A 16,650-nucleotide genomic window follows, 5' to 3' on the forward strand; every position below is an offset into this window, starting at 1 on the left:
TTATTCACATATCAGAGGCAGTGGTATTTAATAAGTATATGCTGCCTTTGGACTCTGGTCAGAATCAAAACAGCAGAAGGAAAAGAAGTAGTGGAGCAGAACAGAGAAGCAATGGAAACTGTTTTCCAATGTGGGACTGAGAAAAAGGAATCAGGACCGACAGTTTCAGAAATAGCTTCTTTGCCTAACAGTCTGCAAACACCAAGTTTAGAAATTCAGGTTTTCTCTTACATGATTATCATTAGGCACAGACACACTTCCATTTTAACATACCTGATATCTGGGGTACACAACCCAAATGAGCGTGTGGACCATGTTGATAAGAGTTTGACTTACCAAATTTAGGGCTGACCTTCAAACCTTCACATTCTCGCAATGCACTAATACCCTTAGCTCTCACAGTAAACCAGCATGAGGTAACTACAGGGTTCAGACTTTTACCTAATCAAGTATGCCAGGGCGTAAGTGCCTGTGAACTTCAGCAATAGCCATGCCAATCGGCTCTTGCGAGCTGCAGTTGCTGCCCACCCAATGGCAAGCTGAGCCTGCTGTTTACAGTCTTTGGCCCCCCACGCTTCCTGCAGCACGCAGCCAACCCTCCCCAGATGCTCCAGTCATCTGGAGTCTTCTCTGGACACATCCCAGATGAGGGACAGGAGCACAAGCTGTAAGCACTGCTGCCCCAGATCTGCTCAGACCAGCACGGCCACTGCCATGCCAGAAGCCTCACATATGGGATTGCAGACTAATTATGTGCTGAAGTTAGCAAACAGGTACTGTCAGTAAACAAAAGTGCATTAAATCAAATGCAATGTTCTGTGGGATGTATGTTACCTAAAAAGTGTAATTGATGCAGGGCCATCCTGAAGAACACCCTGCTATGAGACAACCCAGCGAGTAATGAGGAGCTGCAAGGTCAGGAATAGCAGTTCTGCAAGTTTACGCTGCCTTTCTGCAGCAGTGGAGCCAGGTAATGCTGCAAGACCCTCAACTGCCTTGCTTGATGCTGTCACTGCTCAGCTTACTAAACTTGCAAAACACCCAGATTTTCCATATTTCCATACTCCCAATACTAATATCTGAGATTCTATTAATAGACTTTGATACAGCCATTGCTAGGCAGGTGTATGTACTAGAAGACAGAATGTATCTTAAAGCATTTACAATTTTTCCATTGTGCCTTCTTTCCTCAAAGCAGGCAGGCAGGCATCTATTCTCTCAATTGTTCCAGCACAGGCTGTGAGCACAGCCCATCAGAACAGCTCATCTCCATCCTTCAGAGAAACCACAGCAGTTACTGCCTTGCAGATCTCCATTTTGCCACTAACATTTTACCATTTGGTGAGACTGTGATTAAAGGGACAGTTCTCTTTTTTCCTGTATTTGTAGATTTCTCAGCTGTTCAAAGCCGACGTTGAAACAGCTGATTAGAAGAAGAACAACACCCCAAAAAGCAACACTCTTCAAAGCAGAGTTATTCACTCTGATCAGAAAGAAATGCATTTTGAGGTAGAGTGAAGTATATTGTCAAGTAAATAACTGTTCTAATGCCTACCAAACACAGTCTCAATCACAGGTTGGATGATTAATTGCTCTAGGGATTGCGCACAGCATCCTTTTTAATAAACTAAACCACTTTTTCACAGGCATCGTGTAGAACAGAGCTTAAATAGTATTTCTGCCCTCCATTCTCCATCAGCAGGTGCATGAACAAAAAAGTTAAGTGGAACAAAACCATTCCAAAACCTGGACCAGAACGCTTCCAGGCTGACAGCGTTTGGATATCGAACCCAAATCTATGGCTGACTGATACTGAGTTTAGCTATGAAAAAAAACAGAAGTTACAACATCTATTTGGCAGTCACTTATGTGAGAATGTTTCTCCTTTAAATTGCCCCGCTGCATAGAAACAGACAGTACTAGATAATGTTTAGGAATCTTGTCTAAACAGCATTTACTGAATGGAAATCATCTGGAAAATGTGGAAACATGCCTTCTTTGTACCCTTTTTCTTCTGTGTGAGAAATTAGGAAATGTTCCCAGAAAAAGAACAGGAACGATCACTGAACTATGACTGATAAATAAATAAATAAATAATAATAAAAAAGCATATATTTCAGGAATTTAGAGTAATTAATTCTTACATGTACATGATACAAAACCCAAGCATTAAAGGCAATTTCATTCCAGTCACTCTTAAATGGCTGTGCAAGAAAAGTAAAACATTCAGCTGTTTACCCCTTAGAGCAGATAATAAAGTTGTGCCTTGTCACACAGATTCATGCAGTAGGTTCATACAGAAGAAACAAGCTGTTCAGACATTTTCTTTCTTATGCTTTTGTACATTTTACAGCTCTCCTAATTGGCATCTGTAGTATTTATTTAGAAAACCAAGAACATACACATTTTTATAAGATTAAATTAACACTAATTTTCCCCTAACTATGTATTTGCTGCATAATACACTACACCTTTGAAAACCTTATAGTTGTAGTTAAGCTAAATAATAACCTACTGCTATCCAGCTGTTACCATAGTGCCCAACTGAGGCATTTTCTTTAATGAAATTGGGACAAAACATTCTGATTGCTTCTTTATTCAGGCACAAGGCGCAGTAGGTGACTTAAGACTGCAGTTTGACATACCATGGCTTTGCAGTCATAGCAGTCATAATTATTTTTCTTTCTTTTTCTTTCTTTCTTTCTTTCTTTCTTTCTTTCTTTCTTTCATTCATTCATTCATTCATTCATTCATTTTACTTTATTTGAATATTTAGAAAGGTAAATGCCAACTTCTAAAAATAACAGAAGGAAACAAAATGCCAATCTCTCTGTAATTTTTGGAAATGAGAGAAACATCCTAGCTTTTAAAAGGGTCTCTGACTCATTTATAGGAATTGTAGGATGCTCATGACACTTTTTCAAGCACACAAAAGCCTCATGAAGGGATGGACAATAAACTTTAAAAGAAGTTGTGTAGGACTGCAATATAGATATTACTTTTCAGCCCAGGAATTGGTCACACTTCAGCTAATACCAGGTATTACAAACAAAGATGTGCACCATATAGGCAAGGATAAGGCAAAATTAAATATGACTTTATAGCCTATGATTGAGGACTATTCTTTGTTGATAATATATTAATCTGAAGAGGAAAATGTGCATGTTTATTTTTAAAACCTCAGAATCACAGAATGGTTAGGATTGGAAGGGACCTCTGGAGATCATCTGCTCTAACTCCCCTGCCGAGCAAGGTCACCCAGAGCATGTTGCACAGGATTGCATCTAAGTTTGTGCCCATTGCCTCTTGTCCTGTTGCTGGACACCACTGAGAAGAGTCTGGCCCCATCCTCTTGACACCCTCCCTTCAGATATTTATACAGATTGATCAGATCCCCTCTTAGTCTTCTCTTCTCCAGACTAAACAGGCCCAGCTCTCTCAGCCTCTCCTCGTATGACAGATGCTCCAGTTCCCTAATCATCTTAGTATTCCTAAGTATCTTGCTTTGCCTCCATTAACTTATTATAATGTATGAATGAGTATGTTTTAGGGGTTATATGTCATGCATCTTTGATAAGTAGAACATATTTTATATAAATTCTATCACAAGGTGCTTTCTTTAGTACTTCAGAAATACTAAGGAACCAGGCCAGTCTCAGAGAGGTACTGCAAAGGGACAGGAGGGAACAGACACAAGTTGCAGCAAGGGATATTCCAGTTTGACTGAAGGAAAAAACTCTTTGATGCTCAAAACTGGGATGGGGTCCCAGAAGAGCTGTGAAATCACCTCCTTGGAATAATTAAAAACTCTGTCAGATAAGGCTTTGAGCACCCTGCTTGAACTTTTAGGCCTAACTTGGAGCAGGGCCTTGGAACAGATTGCCATCAAATGTCCCTTCCAGCATGAAGTATTCAATGATTCTGTGACTATAAAAGCTGTAAAAATGTAAATGGCTGATATAAATGTATACATATTTATATATAATAGATACTAGAAAATATGCAATAGCTAACCTGTTCACAAGAGAATTTCTAAAATATATCTAAAATATATTTTAGCCAACTGTGAAACAGCTTAGATCTTTTTTTGTTTGATTTTTTCCTCATATCTATTTTAAACTGGAAAAAAAAACAATAGCTTTGGTAAAGTTAATGGAAGTAATGGAAAGCAGATTGAGTCTAGAACAAATATATCTCTAAAACACAAGTATACTTTTATATATGTTTTTCACTCCTTGATGATGTAGTTACAAATCTCTCTCTCTACATATATATATATCTATGTAGACATATAACTATATGTAAGTTATATCTATATAGATAGATATATTGGATGAGGGAAAGGCTGTTGATATAGTCTACCTAAACTTCAGCAAGGCCTCTGACACGCTTTCACACTGTATTCTGGAGAAGCTGGCAGCCCATGGCTTGGACATGTACACTTTTTGCTGGGTTAACAACTGGCTGGACAGCTGGGCCCAGAGCGTGGTGGTGCATAGTGTGAAATCCAGATGGCGACTGGTCACCAGTGGTGTTCCCCAGGGGCTGGTGTTGGGGCCCATCCTCTTTAATACCTTTATTGATGACTTGGATGAAGGAATTGAGTGCACCCTCAGTAAGTTTGGAGATGACACCAAGTTGGGGGGAAGAGTCGATCTGCCACAGGGTAGGAAGGCCCTGCTGAGGGACCTGGAAAGGATGGGTTGATGGGCAGAGGCCAATGGGATGAGGTTCAACATGGCTCAGCGCTGGGTCCTGCAATTTGGCCACAACAGCCCCATGCAGTGCTACAGGCTTGGGGAAGAGTGGCTCAAAAGCTGTGCAGAGGAAAAGTATCTGGGGGTGCTGGTTGATGCTTGCCTGAACACGAACAGGCAGTGTGCCCAGGTGGCCAAGAAGGCCGATGGCATCCTGGCTTGTATCAGGAATAGTGTAGCCAGCAGGACCAGGGAGGTGATCGTCCCCCTATACCCTGCTCTGGTGAGGCTGCACCTCGAGTGCTGGGTTCAGTTTTGGGCCCCTCACTACAAGAAAGACATCGAGGCTCTGGATGGAGTGTGTACAGAGAAGGGCTACGAAGCTGGTGAAGGGCCTGGAACACAAGTCCTGTGAGGACCAGCTGAGGGAACTGGGGTTGTTTAGTTTGGAGAAGAGGAGGCTCAGGGGAGACCTTATTGCTCTCTACAACTACCTGAAAGGAAGTTGCGGGGAGCTGGGGGTCAGCCTGTTCTCGCAGATAACTAGTGATAGGACTAGAGGGAATGGCCTCAGGTTGCACTAGGGAAGATTTAGGTTGCAAATTAGGAGACATTTCTTCTCAGAAAGAGTAGTCAGGCATTGGAATGGGTTGCCCAGGGAGGTAGTAGAGTTACCATCCCTTGGGGTGTTTAAGGAAAAGTTGGACATGGTGCTTTACAGACATGATTTAGTGGGTAGCATTTGTGGTAAGGGTATAGTTGGACCAGATGATCTTAGAGGTCTTTCCCAACCTGAATGATTCTATGATTCTATGTGAAATAAGAAAAATATAGTGCTTCATCTGATGATAATTTCTGAGAATAGACTTCATTTTATGTGGATTTATAAGAAGACTTTACATAATACACTACCTATGCTCAGCTAGTATTCTTAATTATTTTTATTTAAAAAATGAAAAAAAAAGTGATTTGGAACTGAGAATTGCAATGCTTTGAAAATTGTTAATAATTTTGAGATACATATTAATATATTTACAAAAGAAAAACAAAATCTCAGGACCTGACTTTGCAATTCTTTACATAAAAGGAAAATTTCACTCATGTCTTCTAGTCCTCAAGTCTCAGCAGATAAAATCACTCACCAGCATAAATGTTCACAAAATCGATTCTAAGGGGATTATAAATATATTACAAAGTATTTACCACTGAAGAGAATTCCAGTATAGCAGCACCTACAGATAATGCATTTCATTTACTGTAAACGTTGCACCATTCATCACAACTTAATTACCCCACTTATGGCAAATGAAATGTATAGAAAACATAGCAAATATAGTGATGCTGACATGGTACATTTTTTTTTTGATAATTGGCTGTACTTTAATGCCAGGCCTAATTATTCCGTAATTATTTAAGCATTTAATAAGCTACTTAAGTAACAGCCCAAACTTTACAATAATGAGATGGTCCTTTAATGAGTCACCTTTGAATGGCTGATCTACAATACTTTTTTTTTTTTTTAATTCTTTTTGGTGACTTTCACATTGTGAAACTTTAGAAACCATGAAACCACATAAAACTCTCATCCTTCAAAAGCTGTATCATACTTTAATGATATTTTAATTGTGTATATCCTAAGATTCAGATATCCAAAGATATTTCTAGGTCTAAAGTTGCAGACATGCCTGTGGGACAAATGTACCAAAACCATATAGTTATGAGACCCATCGATGCCCATGGGAGCCAGCTAAGTGATCTGCTTTTGCAAAATCTTTTTATAGTCCCAACTGCATCTTTAATATCTTTTAAAATTGGCTTTAATGTCACTAAATGTTGTGATCACTAACTAAACTGTAAACGTTATATAATACTACTCATTTATTAGGGCTACATGGCATTGTACTACTCTTACAGACCTAGTCCATAGGCCATTTGCTACAAAAATCCACAGACTTTGAACCACTAAAAATTGGCACTGCACTGAAGTCTCTGCATGAAGTAAACATACATATATATTTATATATAGATTGTTAAAAAATAAGTTCGTAGCTCTGGCCAAGAGAGAGGGAAGATGGTATTTTTAGAGAAATTCTCTTCTATTCATCACTATCTGTCAAGGGATCTAAGGTAGAGGTCAATGGATCTAAGCATTTGCAGAAGGAGCAGTCATTATTTTGCATGACTATGCAACACTGAACATTTGTCTCTTCCCTACAACTGAATAATTTGTATGCTTTAAAGCCATATTCAGTTACGCAAGCCCATATTTCAGTTTCCAATGATTTGTCTCTGTTAGGTTGTTCCATTGTCAAATTACAAAATTCAAGTAAAAGAGAAGTTGGAGTTTTGAAATCTATAGTTGTGACACTGCTGCTGTGATATTTGCATTAGTATTGGAAGACAAAAACTTGTTAATATGAAACACTGTTATAATGAAAATAAGCATAAGGCCGCTATACTGACCTGAAATGGCTTTTCTTATAACCCATAACCAATGGTCTTGATAGCGAAGTGATTATCTTCTAACAAGAAATATATCAACAAGTATGAGTATACACTTTCCATAGATTTTATAGCTATTACTTAAACACTTCTCATAGATTTTATAGCTATTACTTATTACTAGTATAAGCTCAGATTTTCAAATTGTTTCTGTCACATATATTTCTACTTTGTGTGTTATAACTACATTTATCTTCAACCCATTCTGTAATGAATATCCTTTACAAAAGTAGTTTGGTTTCCTTGAATAAACTTGGGATGTAATCTTTTTGCTCCTGCAATGACTAGATGTCTTTAGCCTTCTGTTATTTTCTCAATAGTCTCCTTTCACACTCATCATGAAGGTAAAATTCAACTTGTTCACATTCAGGCCATGTGCAGTTTTGGGATGACATAATGTGCTGCCTGACCAAATTAAGTATTTCTTAACTTATATATCCTTGTTAGCAACTGAAAGAAATTAAGAAAAGCTTGGGGAGACTTGCAGGGATGTAAAACATGTTGTAAGATGGGCATGTGTATTAGGGATCATGATCACAAGAGAACATCTATGAAGTTGTTTGCTGTACATTTAATAAATATCATAATTTATTAAAATATTTTATCCCCAATCTTGTCAAGGGGTAATGACAAATATTTTAATTTTCAAAATAGTGCCTAAATAGGAATTGAAAAGCTAATTTGATCATTTATTGGTAAAAATGCTGTGTCAACAGGTGAAGAGTATCTGCATTTTATTTTGAAAGATAAAACCTCTACATCTTGCAACATGGTTTACAAAGGATGTGGAGATGGTTCATCATTTTGGACAAGGGTCCCTGCATTTTGAGTAACTAGGGTTATAATTTTTTGCAGTTCCAAATAATTAGGAGAACTGAATGAGTGCACACGCACACGTACTCTTTTGTTCAGTGCTTTCCAAATATGCAGAACTCAAATGACACGTAAAATACCCTGAAAGACTCGTTAAGGGTGACTTAAGCTTCAGGTGCATTGCATTCTGAAAACTGTATCATCATCTTTATTTATGTTATATTCTTTCCTTTAAATTCTAGTTTTGTGTGTCAGCCCTCATTGGTTGGCCATTCTAACTTTGTCCTTTTTGCTCATGTGACAGTGGCTCACAGATCTGTACAAAGCTATGTGGTACTCACACAGTGCCTCGCTTTGGGTCACTGTCAATTAGACGAGTAAATTGCTTACGTGGAAGGCCACATCCGAAAAACGTTGATGTATTTTTTGGAATAAAAGAAACAAGCAGATTGTTTGCTTGTGCTTGTTAACTCGCACCCTTAAATTGAGTCTCTTCTCTGTGACTCCAGCTGAAGAGTTACCCCCAATGCTGTGATGATTTTGGGGAACAGCAATGCAAAACAATGGTTTTGGGGAGCAGTGGCACAAAGCAGTCCTTTATCCCCTTTCCAGAACATGCTTTATTTTCTGAAGAAAATTAAATGTATTACTGCCATCAGTGAATCTGGAATCTGAATTGAGAGCCTAGGATATGAATCGTAATACAATTGTTTAACTGGTCTTAATTTTTATTATTTTTCTGAGGGAGTGACACAGCCCACAAATCACATTTCGCGTGCATTTAACACTTTAAACAAGCCATCTCCGCGCGACCGCTCAGCTCCGTCTCTAGAAGACCACAGCCTGCGTTAATTTCCACAGAATTAGCGAGGGGCCCACCCCTATCCCTACTGAGCCCCCGTTAGTGCCGGGGGCTGCCAAGCAGCGCCCACAGCCTCGGTCAAGCAGTAGCGGCCTTAAGGGCCTGCAACCGTCTGTCGGCGCGCTTGGGGGCGGGGCCACACCCGTACCGGGCGGGGCCACCCGTTTAGGGCGCGGCCTCGCAACCGCGCATGCGTCGTGACCGCGAACGCGCCGTCTCCCCGGGCACAGCTCGCGCGGCTCCCGTCGTGCCCTGCGGCCCGCCGCGTCCCCTCTGACCCGCGGGCGCCGCTCCCCCATCCGGGCTCTCGGCGCCACACGGGGAAGATGGCGGGCGCGATCCCCGCCGAGTGGATAAAGAACTGGGAGAAAGGGGGCAAGAACGAGTTGTGAGTGTGGGGCCGCGGGCTTGGGGGGGAGCAGGGGGGAGGAAAGAGGGGGGCCCGGGCTGAGCGCGGCTGCGGGGGGCGCTGCGGACTTACCGGGGCCGGAGGGCCCAACCGCCGCCCCCCTGGGTCCGGCTCCGCCGCTCGCTGCCGGGCCTCGCCGAAGCTCGCCCCACCGGCCGGGCCTGGCCCGCCCGTTGCCCGAGCGCCCTCTTCCTGCCCTGGGCCGGGTTAGCGGGTGCCGCCCCCCCCCCCCCCCCCCCTTCACTCGGGAGCGTTGTCACCGCCACGGCCTTTCGGGCCCGGGCCTCGGCCCCCGTTCCGTTTTTCTGCCCGTTGGCAGGTGGCCGGCGCTGCGTTCTGTGGCTCGGTCTAGGTGGGGTTGATTGGCCGGCCCCAGTTATCCTGCGGGGTAACGCCTGGGTGCCAGAGGGTCTGGCTGCGGCTTCCCAAAGCGATCCGGGTGTGCTAGGGGCTTCCTTTTCAGGGCTTTCCCTCTGTTTGTCTTGAGCAATCCCTGCTCGGCAGGTTTGCAAGCCGTGCTGCCTGCTGTGTTCCAGGAGCACTGCTGGTCCGGGGGTTGTTCACCACTTCGTCAATTTCTTGTTACTATGTTACCTGGGACAATAGTGCCCTATTTACCAACCGCATAGCCTTAAATGCTCATTTTTTTAATTCGTCTATTTGCTTTTGCTCTTTGTTGTAACTAAAAAACCCTAAAGTTTCAAACATAGGCATTTGGAGGGTCACTATATGAGATACACTTCTTGATATTCACTCCTTATGTTATTTTCTTTTGTTCATCTATTTTAGAAGGTTGTGCAGCTAGGGTAATAATCTTCCCTATGCATGAAGAAAGAGGTAGTGGTGTAGGGAATAAACAACATAGAGGCTCTCTGCACAAAACTCTATTTTCCCCAGACCCTCCATTTTGTAGTGAAGGGATGCCCCTCTGTAGCCATTGTGTTTGAATTGTGCTAGAACAGTTATTGTGTTGTCATGTCACTTTAACGTGTTTTGATGTGAATGATGCAAGGTGAACAGAAGTCTGTTCAATACCTGGATTTCTAACAACAATAACTTACATGTTCAGGAGCCCCCAAATGATGCTGAAGTTCATATTGATACCCTTTCAGTCTCTCTCTTAAAACTCTTAGGTTTTATGGCAATAACTGAACAATATTTAGGCAACAAGTAGAGCCTTTTTTATTGAACTTGAGTGAATTTCTGTATGAACAACAAAGAATGAAATGTATAAACGGGTACGTCTCTTAAAAATGCCTAAGTGGCTATAATAAAACAGACTCTGGTTTTGTATGGTGTTATTTTGTGAAATTCACTTGATAGTCTCCTTCTATAATGGTTATTAAATCATTTTTTGCTCTATGTATTTCAAATATGATGATGATTTTTGTAACTTCGCTGTTATGGACACGGAGATTGTATGAAGACTGCACAAGGACAGAAACTTTATAATTGATCCGGTAATGACGGTTGCACCATTTGAATTGAATTCTCAGAACTTCAACGGTGGAAGGAACTTTTGGCCATGCTAACACCTTTCATTTCCCCTCCAGCGGTACTCTGTACGCATGACCAGGGAGAAAACGATAACCTGCTGTGGGCCAATAAAATAGGCTAGATTCCTGTATTTGTGGCATTTATTCCAAATTATTTATTCCAAATACTGCTGAAATGCAGTTCCAGACATGATTTTATCAGTAGTTTTCAAAAGAAGCCATCCATTTTAAAGGAAATATGATTGCTTGGATGAGGGCTGTCAATTTTTACAGTGTTAGCTTTATAAATGTGGAATATGCATGAAAGTATTTTCTGGAAGCAAAATAATGTATCTGTAGCCAATATCCTAGACAACTTTTTACTAAACTAAGTTTTTCTGAGAGCGCTTCTTAGTGTTTAACTTAGTCTTTCTTTTTCCAAAGCTTTTAATCTCCCATTTTACTGGAGGAAAATAAAACAGTGCGCTTTCTAAAATGAACCATTTAATAAGGCAGCGTTCTGGAGCTGAACTAGTAGTGACCATTCACTTTGTAGAAATTGTTCTGATTCTTTTTTCAAAGCTGTACATGCTTTCAACTTAATTAACCCAGCTACCAATATGTAATATTTAATACAGATACATGAATGCAGATCATGTGCTAGGTTCAAGCATTCTTTGTTACCAAAATGAAAAATTGGTCAGGATGTGGTCACCTTGTATCTCTTTTTCAGACCCTTCTCTGTCTAAATACACTTTATTAAATTATGTGTATTTGTTTTGCTATTGCAAAAGAGAGATTGAGTTGGCATCTGTGTGACTGCTTTATTATTCTCATCAGTCTAGACTCCTTCTAGACCTATTTGTGTACCCATCTACTGTCCTTTTGTATTTAAATTACATCATTTTCTCCAGTGGCTTCCACGACAAGGTGCTCATCTATGACTGTAGGCCATTGATAATGCACATGCAATCATGCAATGGCAAGCACTTACTGTTACAGGGATATAGTTACTTGTTTTTTTGTGATGGATCAAGTGCATCGAGGACCCTTCAAAGGAGAAGTCCAGCCAAGTACACCGCTGAGCTCGCAGTTTCTGCAGTATATTAAGTTGCAAGATAAACTGAAAAAGCTCAACATTCTGCGAACGTGAAATTTGGAGACGTCTTATAGGCACTCCCAGCATGTTACTTTACTTCCATGAGGAATGTTGTAGCATGAGGAGCAATGTAAGGGCTGAGAGTCAGGAACACAGACCTTGGTTGTAGTTGTGCCGTTCTGACTGCAAAATGCAATTGATTGTGCACAACAAAAGAACTACCCACATCAGTTAAGTTATGCATATACTTCCATATTTGCAGGCACATGTGCTTTATGATAATTACTGCCGTAGACCATGTGTGGGAGTGTAACTGAGTATATAGGACGCTGCGTGTGAGTTGGGAGGCTTAGGCTGGGTTTCTGGCTCTGCTATGCCAACTTGTTCTATAGGTGATCGACACAGCTTCACAGTTCCTGTTTAAACAAATCTACCCAATCTTAATCCAAAACAAATTTGCTTTTGAGACTGATTTTTTCGGAAGTGGTTCTATTTGGTTGTTTTTTTTTAATGTTTACTTTCTGGGTTATCCTGTTATCTATGGCACCTCAAATTTATTACATAATTTTATATTCAAAAGGAATTTAAGTTGTGGTAGAATGGAGAAGTTCTGTGTCCTAAACATGCAGAAATGAGCTCCAAGGTTAGAATAATAAAAGTTTCAAGGGAGCTTTTAACGTTTGGGATATTGAACTGAAAACGAACTAATGAGTTTCCATTTTCTGGGTGTTGTTTAGGTGGGAAAATATTGTAGTGGCTTTTTTTTTTTGCCTGAGTTAGTTAATCATACTAATATTGGTGGGTTTTATTCTACTGAAAAGACGAGTGTTCTGATTTTAACTTAGGCACTTAGCTAAGACTAGATGTCATGGTTTGATGGTGCTGGGTGGGAGGGCTTCTGCCTGGTCTTCATTCCTCACTGCCTCATTCACTCTGGTGTTTATCTGACCTCTTGGTGGGCTGATTCAGCTTGCAAAGTGGCAGATGACTTGTTTCTTCACTAGTTTTCCACCGGGTTTGTCAGTTGAGTTAACTGATTTAACTGAAACGAGAGCTAGAACTGTGTGGCCAAGGACAGAAAGGAAGGGATGAAGGAGCAGCAAACGTGCTCTTTTTTCTCTTCAGCGAGCTATGAAAGAGCTGCACTGCCTGCCAGCACCTTCAGGGAAGGTCATCCACCTTTATAGAGGTTGTCTACCTGTATGGGAGAATATAAGCACAGATATTAATTTATATCCAAATATGAATGCCAGCGCATTATTTTCTACCACCAAAATTCCCATGTAGACCTAAGGAAACTTATTATCCCCGTCTCCCAGATTTTTAAGTCATTTTTTCAAATGTAATTAAAAGTGGAAAGCAGATTGCTTTACAGGCTGATCTTTAGTATGACCTATTATATTGATCAAACAGGTCCTGTATTGCTATGAAGTTTTTATACTAGTATTTTGGTATCGCTGGAGATGGGATTGGAAGAGGGTTACAATTTGTATTTTGTATTAACATGTGCTTCAGTGAACTCTTCAGTCCAAGCAGTCAGGGCTGTTGCTACTGCAACCTATGTGATGGTATCATCTTAAGTCGTAGGGGTCATGACGTGCATCTCGGTAGATAATTTTGTAGAATCAGTGGTTTTACTTTCCTGTTATTTGCGTACAGAGGTTAGAAATGAGAGCAGGATTACCTCTTCATTGAGGAGTAGTAATTAATATGAAGAAAAATCTGACTTGAATTAATAGTCTCCAAGAACAGCTGGGAAAATCCATCCACACTTGAGAAATGAGAAGTGCATTTACCATTCATGAAGAATAAAATAAATTTACAGTCCTCTATTTTGCTGTGTCTGTTCAGGTTATTTCAAAACATATTGCATTTTGTTCAATAGCATTAAGAACATCTTAGCCATACCCTCACTTTTGCTGAGCTTGCATGTTTCTGCTGATTACATTATACCTATACGTAAAACTGCCTATTTTCCAGTTGTTTTTTAAGGGTGTATTTACCTTGTAGTTGCTAAATATTGTCCTTTGATTCTTGGAACAGCTGTTTACACCTGCTAGAGAGGTAATAATCTGTACAGGATGCAAATAGAATGAGTGCTGGATTGCTACAGAATCCTTTACAATTTATTTTTCCATGATAAGCCTCTATAATAATTGTACATACCTGCTTTTTTAGATAATGTTGCCTAAAAAATCGCTCACACGGGAAACTGTAGACTTAGCATCTTATATAGGAACACTGTAGCTCTGATACTGTCTTCCGTTTCTGCATGTGAAAGACTTACGATGAAAAATGTGAAGCTTGATTGGAAATTCGCAAATGTGAAGGAAGTTCTTAGGATTTCCCTTAATGTCTGTAATGCGGTAGGTGAACCGCTACCTCTTTTTGAGTGCTGTTGCTTTTAAATGTGAAATTGTTTTTGAAGCCTCATCCTGTAGTGAAAATGTAATGGAAGAGAGAAAATCCTCAGCAGCTTGGGTTGCACATCTGTTTCTAAGCCTTCAGTGTAGTGAAGCCTGCTGCTATTTAAGCATTTATTTTATAATGCAAAGGACTATTATTTTATTGCAGTCTGTGTGGTACTTAGTGTAATTTTTACATATGGCTGATATTTTTGAGGGAGACCTCGATGGTAGCCAAGAAAACATCACAACAGGTCTTTGCAGCCTATGGTGGCTTCTCTTCTTGATGAGAATTTGCACTTAGAGGTAAAGTTCTGCCTCACCCTTGCTAAGACTGCATTTGGAAGACATGCACGTGGTTTAACATTAAAAATTTTGCAGGCCAGAGATTGGAAGTGATGGCAAGTCATAGAAATAGATGAACATTTCCTCACTGTCTAACAGTAGGTTAGTGCTAGCATTTCTATGGCTCCTTAGGTGTACTAATATCACCTAGTTTTCTGACTTTTCTATGTGTAAGCACGTGTAATGTTAGGAAGCATCTTTTTTGAAGTAAAAAGGCCTTATTCTATGTTTGATATATTAGAAGTCTCGTATTTCTTTGCTGTGTAACTCCTCTGAATAAATGTTAATGAAAACTAAAATGTAGTCAGGTATTTAAACTGCCAGAGTTAAAATTATTTTAGCCAGAACAAGAGCCCTGAAACATATGCTGGTTATTCAATGCTAATATCCTAATATCTATATTTTTCATGTTTTCTCTTACTGCAGTTTGCAACTGTGTCGCACTCTCAGTGAAAACAAAAGCCATGATAATGTCGGTTTCAGAGGTAAGTTGTGTGTTCGTTTTTTTCTTCAAATTAAATGAAAAGAAAGCCTGGAAACAGTTGATTATGATACCAGTGTATGTATCTGCTTTGAGTGTTCATATACATTGGCAATTAATGCATGCTAAAGGAGAATCCTACAGGTAGCAAGGCAGTGCAGACATCGCACCTAGGTTTGTCTTCAGATGTCATGATGAGAGATTACTTGGACAGTAGTAGCTGGTGTTAAGGTTGGCTAGTATTTGGTTTAAGCTGTAGAAAGTACAATTCCTTTTTACAAACTCAATATACCACTAGATTTTGTTCTAAAAGCAAGTTATGTAAATACTGATACCTGCAAGTGCGATTGTGGACTGCAGAAAGTAATTTTTACATTACCCATGTTACAGATGCTATCCCTTTTGTTAATGAAAAGCACTGTTGTCTTTAAGTTTTAAATCCTTACTTCAGGAAGTCTTTGAAGTTTAAAGAAAAACTACATTTTGATTTACTCTGCAGAATCTATTGGGAGAAAAGCTTCCATATTGCTAAGACAGCAAATGTTGCTGTGCTGTTTAGGTGGTGATTTGAGTTCTTGCTAAAATAGTCATAGGTGATAGTAATAGCGGAGAAGATAATTTATATTGAAATGTTTTGGTTTACAAGTAACATTAAGAAAGAACAATTTGTTTAGCAAAGCAAACGGGCTATTCCCAAAGCTTTCTAAGAATGGTCACCAGATGTTAATTATTCTAGACCAAGGTTGGCAATTCTTACATTTTTTTTCTTGCTGTCAGAATCTAAGAGATCCAGTGCGAATGACTAGATACACACAGTAGCTATTTTGAAGAAATTATTAAGACAGTAGAAAGGGTTGAAATCCTTCTGGTGATGGGCAGAAAAAAACAACCAAACAAAAAATCAACTGAAAATATTTGTAGTCTGGAGTGAGATACAGAGTTGCTGACTGCTGAGAACTTGAGTCCACATGACCAGGATCCTGTTGAGAAGAGTACACTGACACTTGCAATTCTGTCTTTTAGTTCCAGAAAGACATCTGTTGAAGTCCAGTATACCCCAGGCCTGTGAGGCCGGGTCAGGGTTGGCAGTGTACCTGCATAACAAATTCTCTCCACTACGGGAAGGCACTTGCAGAGACACGACAAAGGCCATGATTATGGCTGCTTTGGGTTCATTGTAAATCTTTAAATTTGGTACTTCCCTAAGCTGTGCTGTTGAATTGGCCTTCAAAGTGGTAAGGGTGTTTTACATAGAACTGATATAGGAACCAATCCTGCTATATTCAGGTCTTGTGCAACTAGTGTTCTTTGCCAAAAGCATTGTTACAAGTAAAAGTAACATGTTTCTTTTTATTATCATCTGTATTTAGTGAAATGACAGTAGTCTGCAGGCCCCAAGTTCTTAATCAGTTGGTTTAAATGAAAATGATTATGATCATTGAAAATGCTATTTATTGAGGAAAATGTGGTACAATTGCAAATTGAAAGCATGGAATTTTAATTTTTTCATGTATTAAAAAGTAGATCAACATTGCTGTTTATTAAAGAACAATCCTTTATAA

General features: G+C 39.9%; 2 protein-coding genes across 4 annotated transcripts in view; one reads left to right on the top strand and one right to left on the bottom strand.

Moving 5' to 3' along the window:
• Nucleotides 1-468, bottom strand: part of XIAP (X-linked inhibitor of apoptosis) — a 32,548-nt gene extending 32,080 nt beyond the window's left edge. Inside the window, exon 1 of the mRNA XM_080553316.1 lies at nucleotides 337-468. The gene's annotated coding sequence lies outside the window, so the exon portion shown is untranslated. The remainder of the gene's footprint in view (nucleotides 1-336) is intronic.
• An 8,586-nt stretch (nucleotides 469-9,054) lies between these two features.
• The window catches only part of THOC2 (THO complex subunit 2), a 54,511-nt gene continuing 46,915 nt past the window's right edge, over nucleotides 9,055-16,650 (top strand). The window contains exons 1-2 of one of the 3 annotated variants that reach the window (XM_080553784.1): nucleotides 9,055-9,262; nucleotides 15,034-15,092. In XM_080553784.1, the coding sequence (XP_080409910.1) occupies nucleotides 9,201-9,262; nucleotides 15,034-15,092 (121 nt within the window). In that variant the 5' untranslated portion in view covers nucleotides 9,055-9,200. Of the gene's footprint in view, nucleotides 9,263-14,203; nucleotides 14,224-15,033; nucleotides 15,093-16,650 lie in introns of those variants that run through there. The other 2 variants (XR_013938866.1, XM_080553783.1) reach the window with 2 other exon arrangements.

This window comes from Anser brachyrhynchus (assembly GCF_964034855.1).
Source record: "Anser brachyrhynchus genome assembly, chromosome: 13".
Taxonomy (NCBI): Eukaryota; Metazoa; Chordata; class Aves; order Anseriformes; family Anatidae; genus Anser; species Anser brachyrhynchus.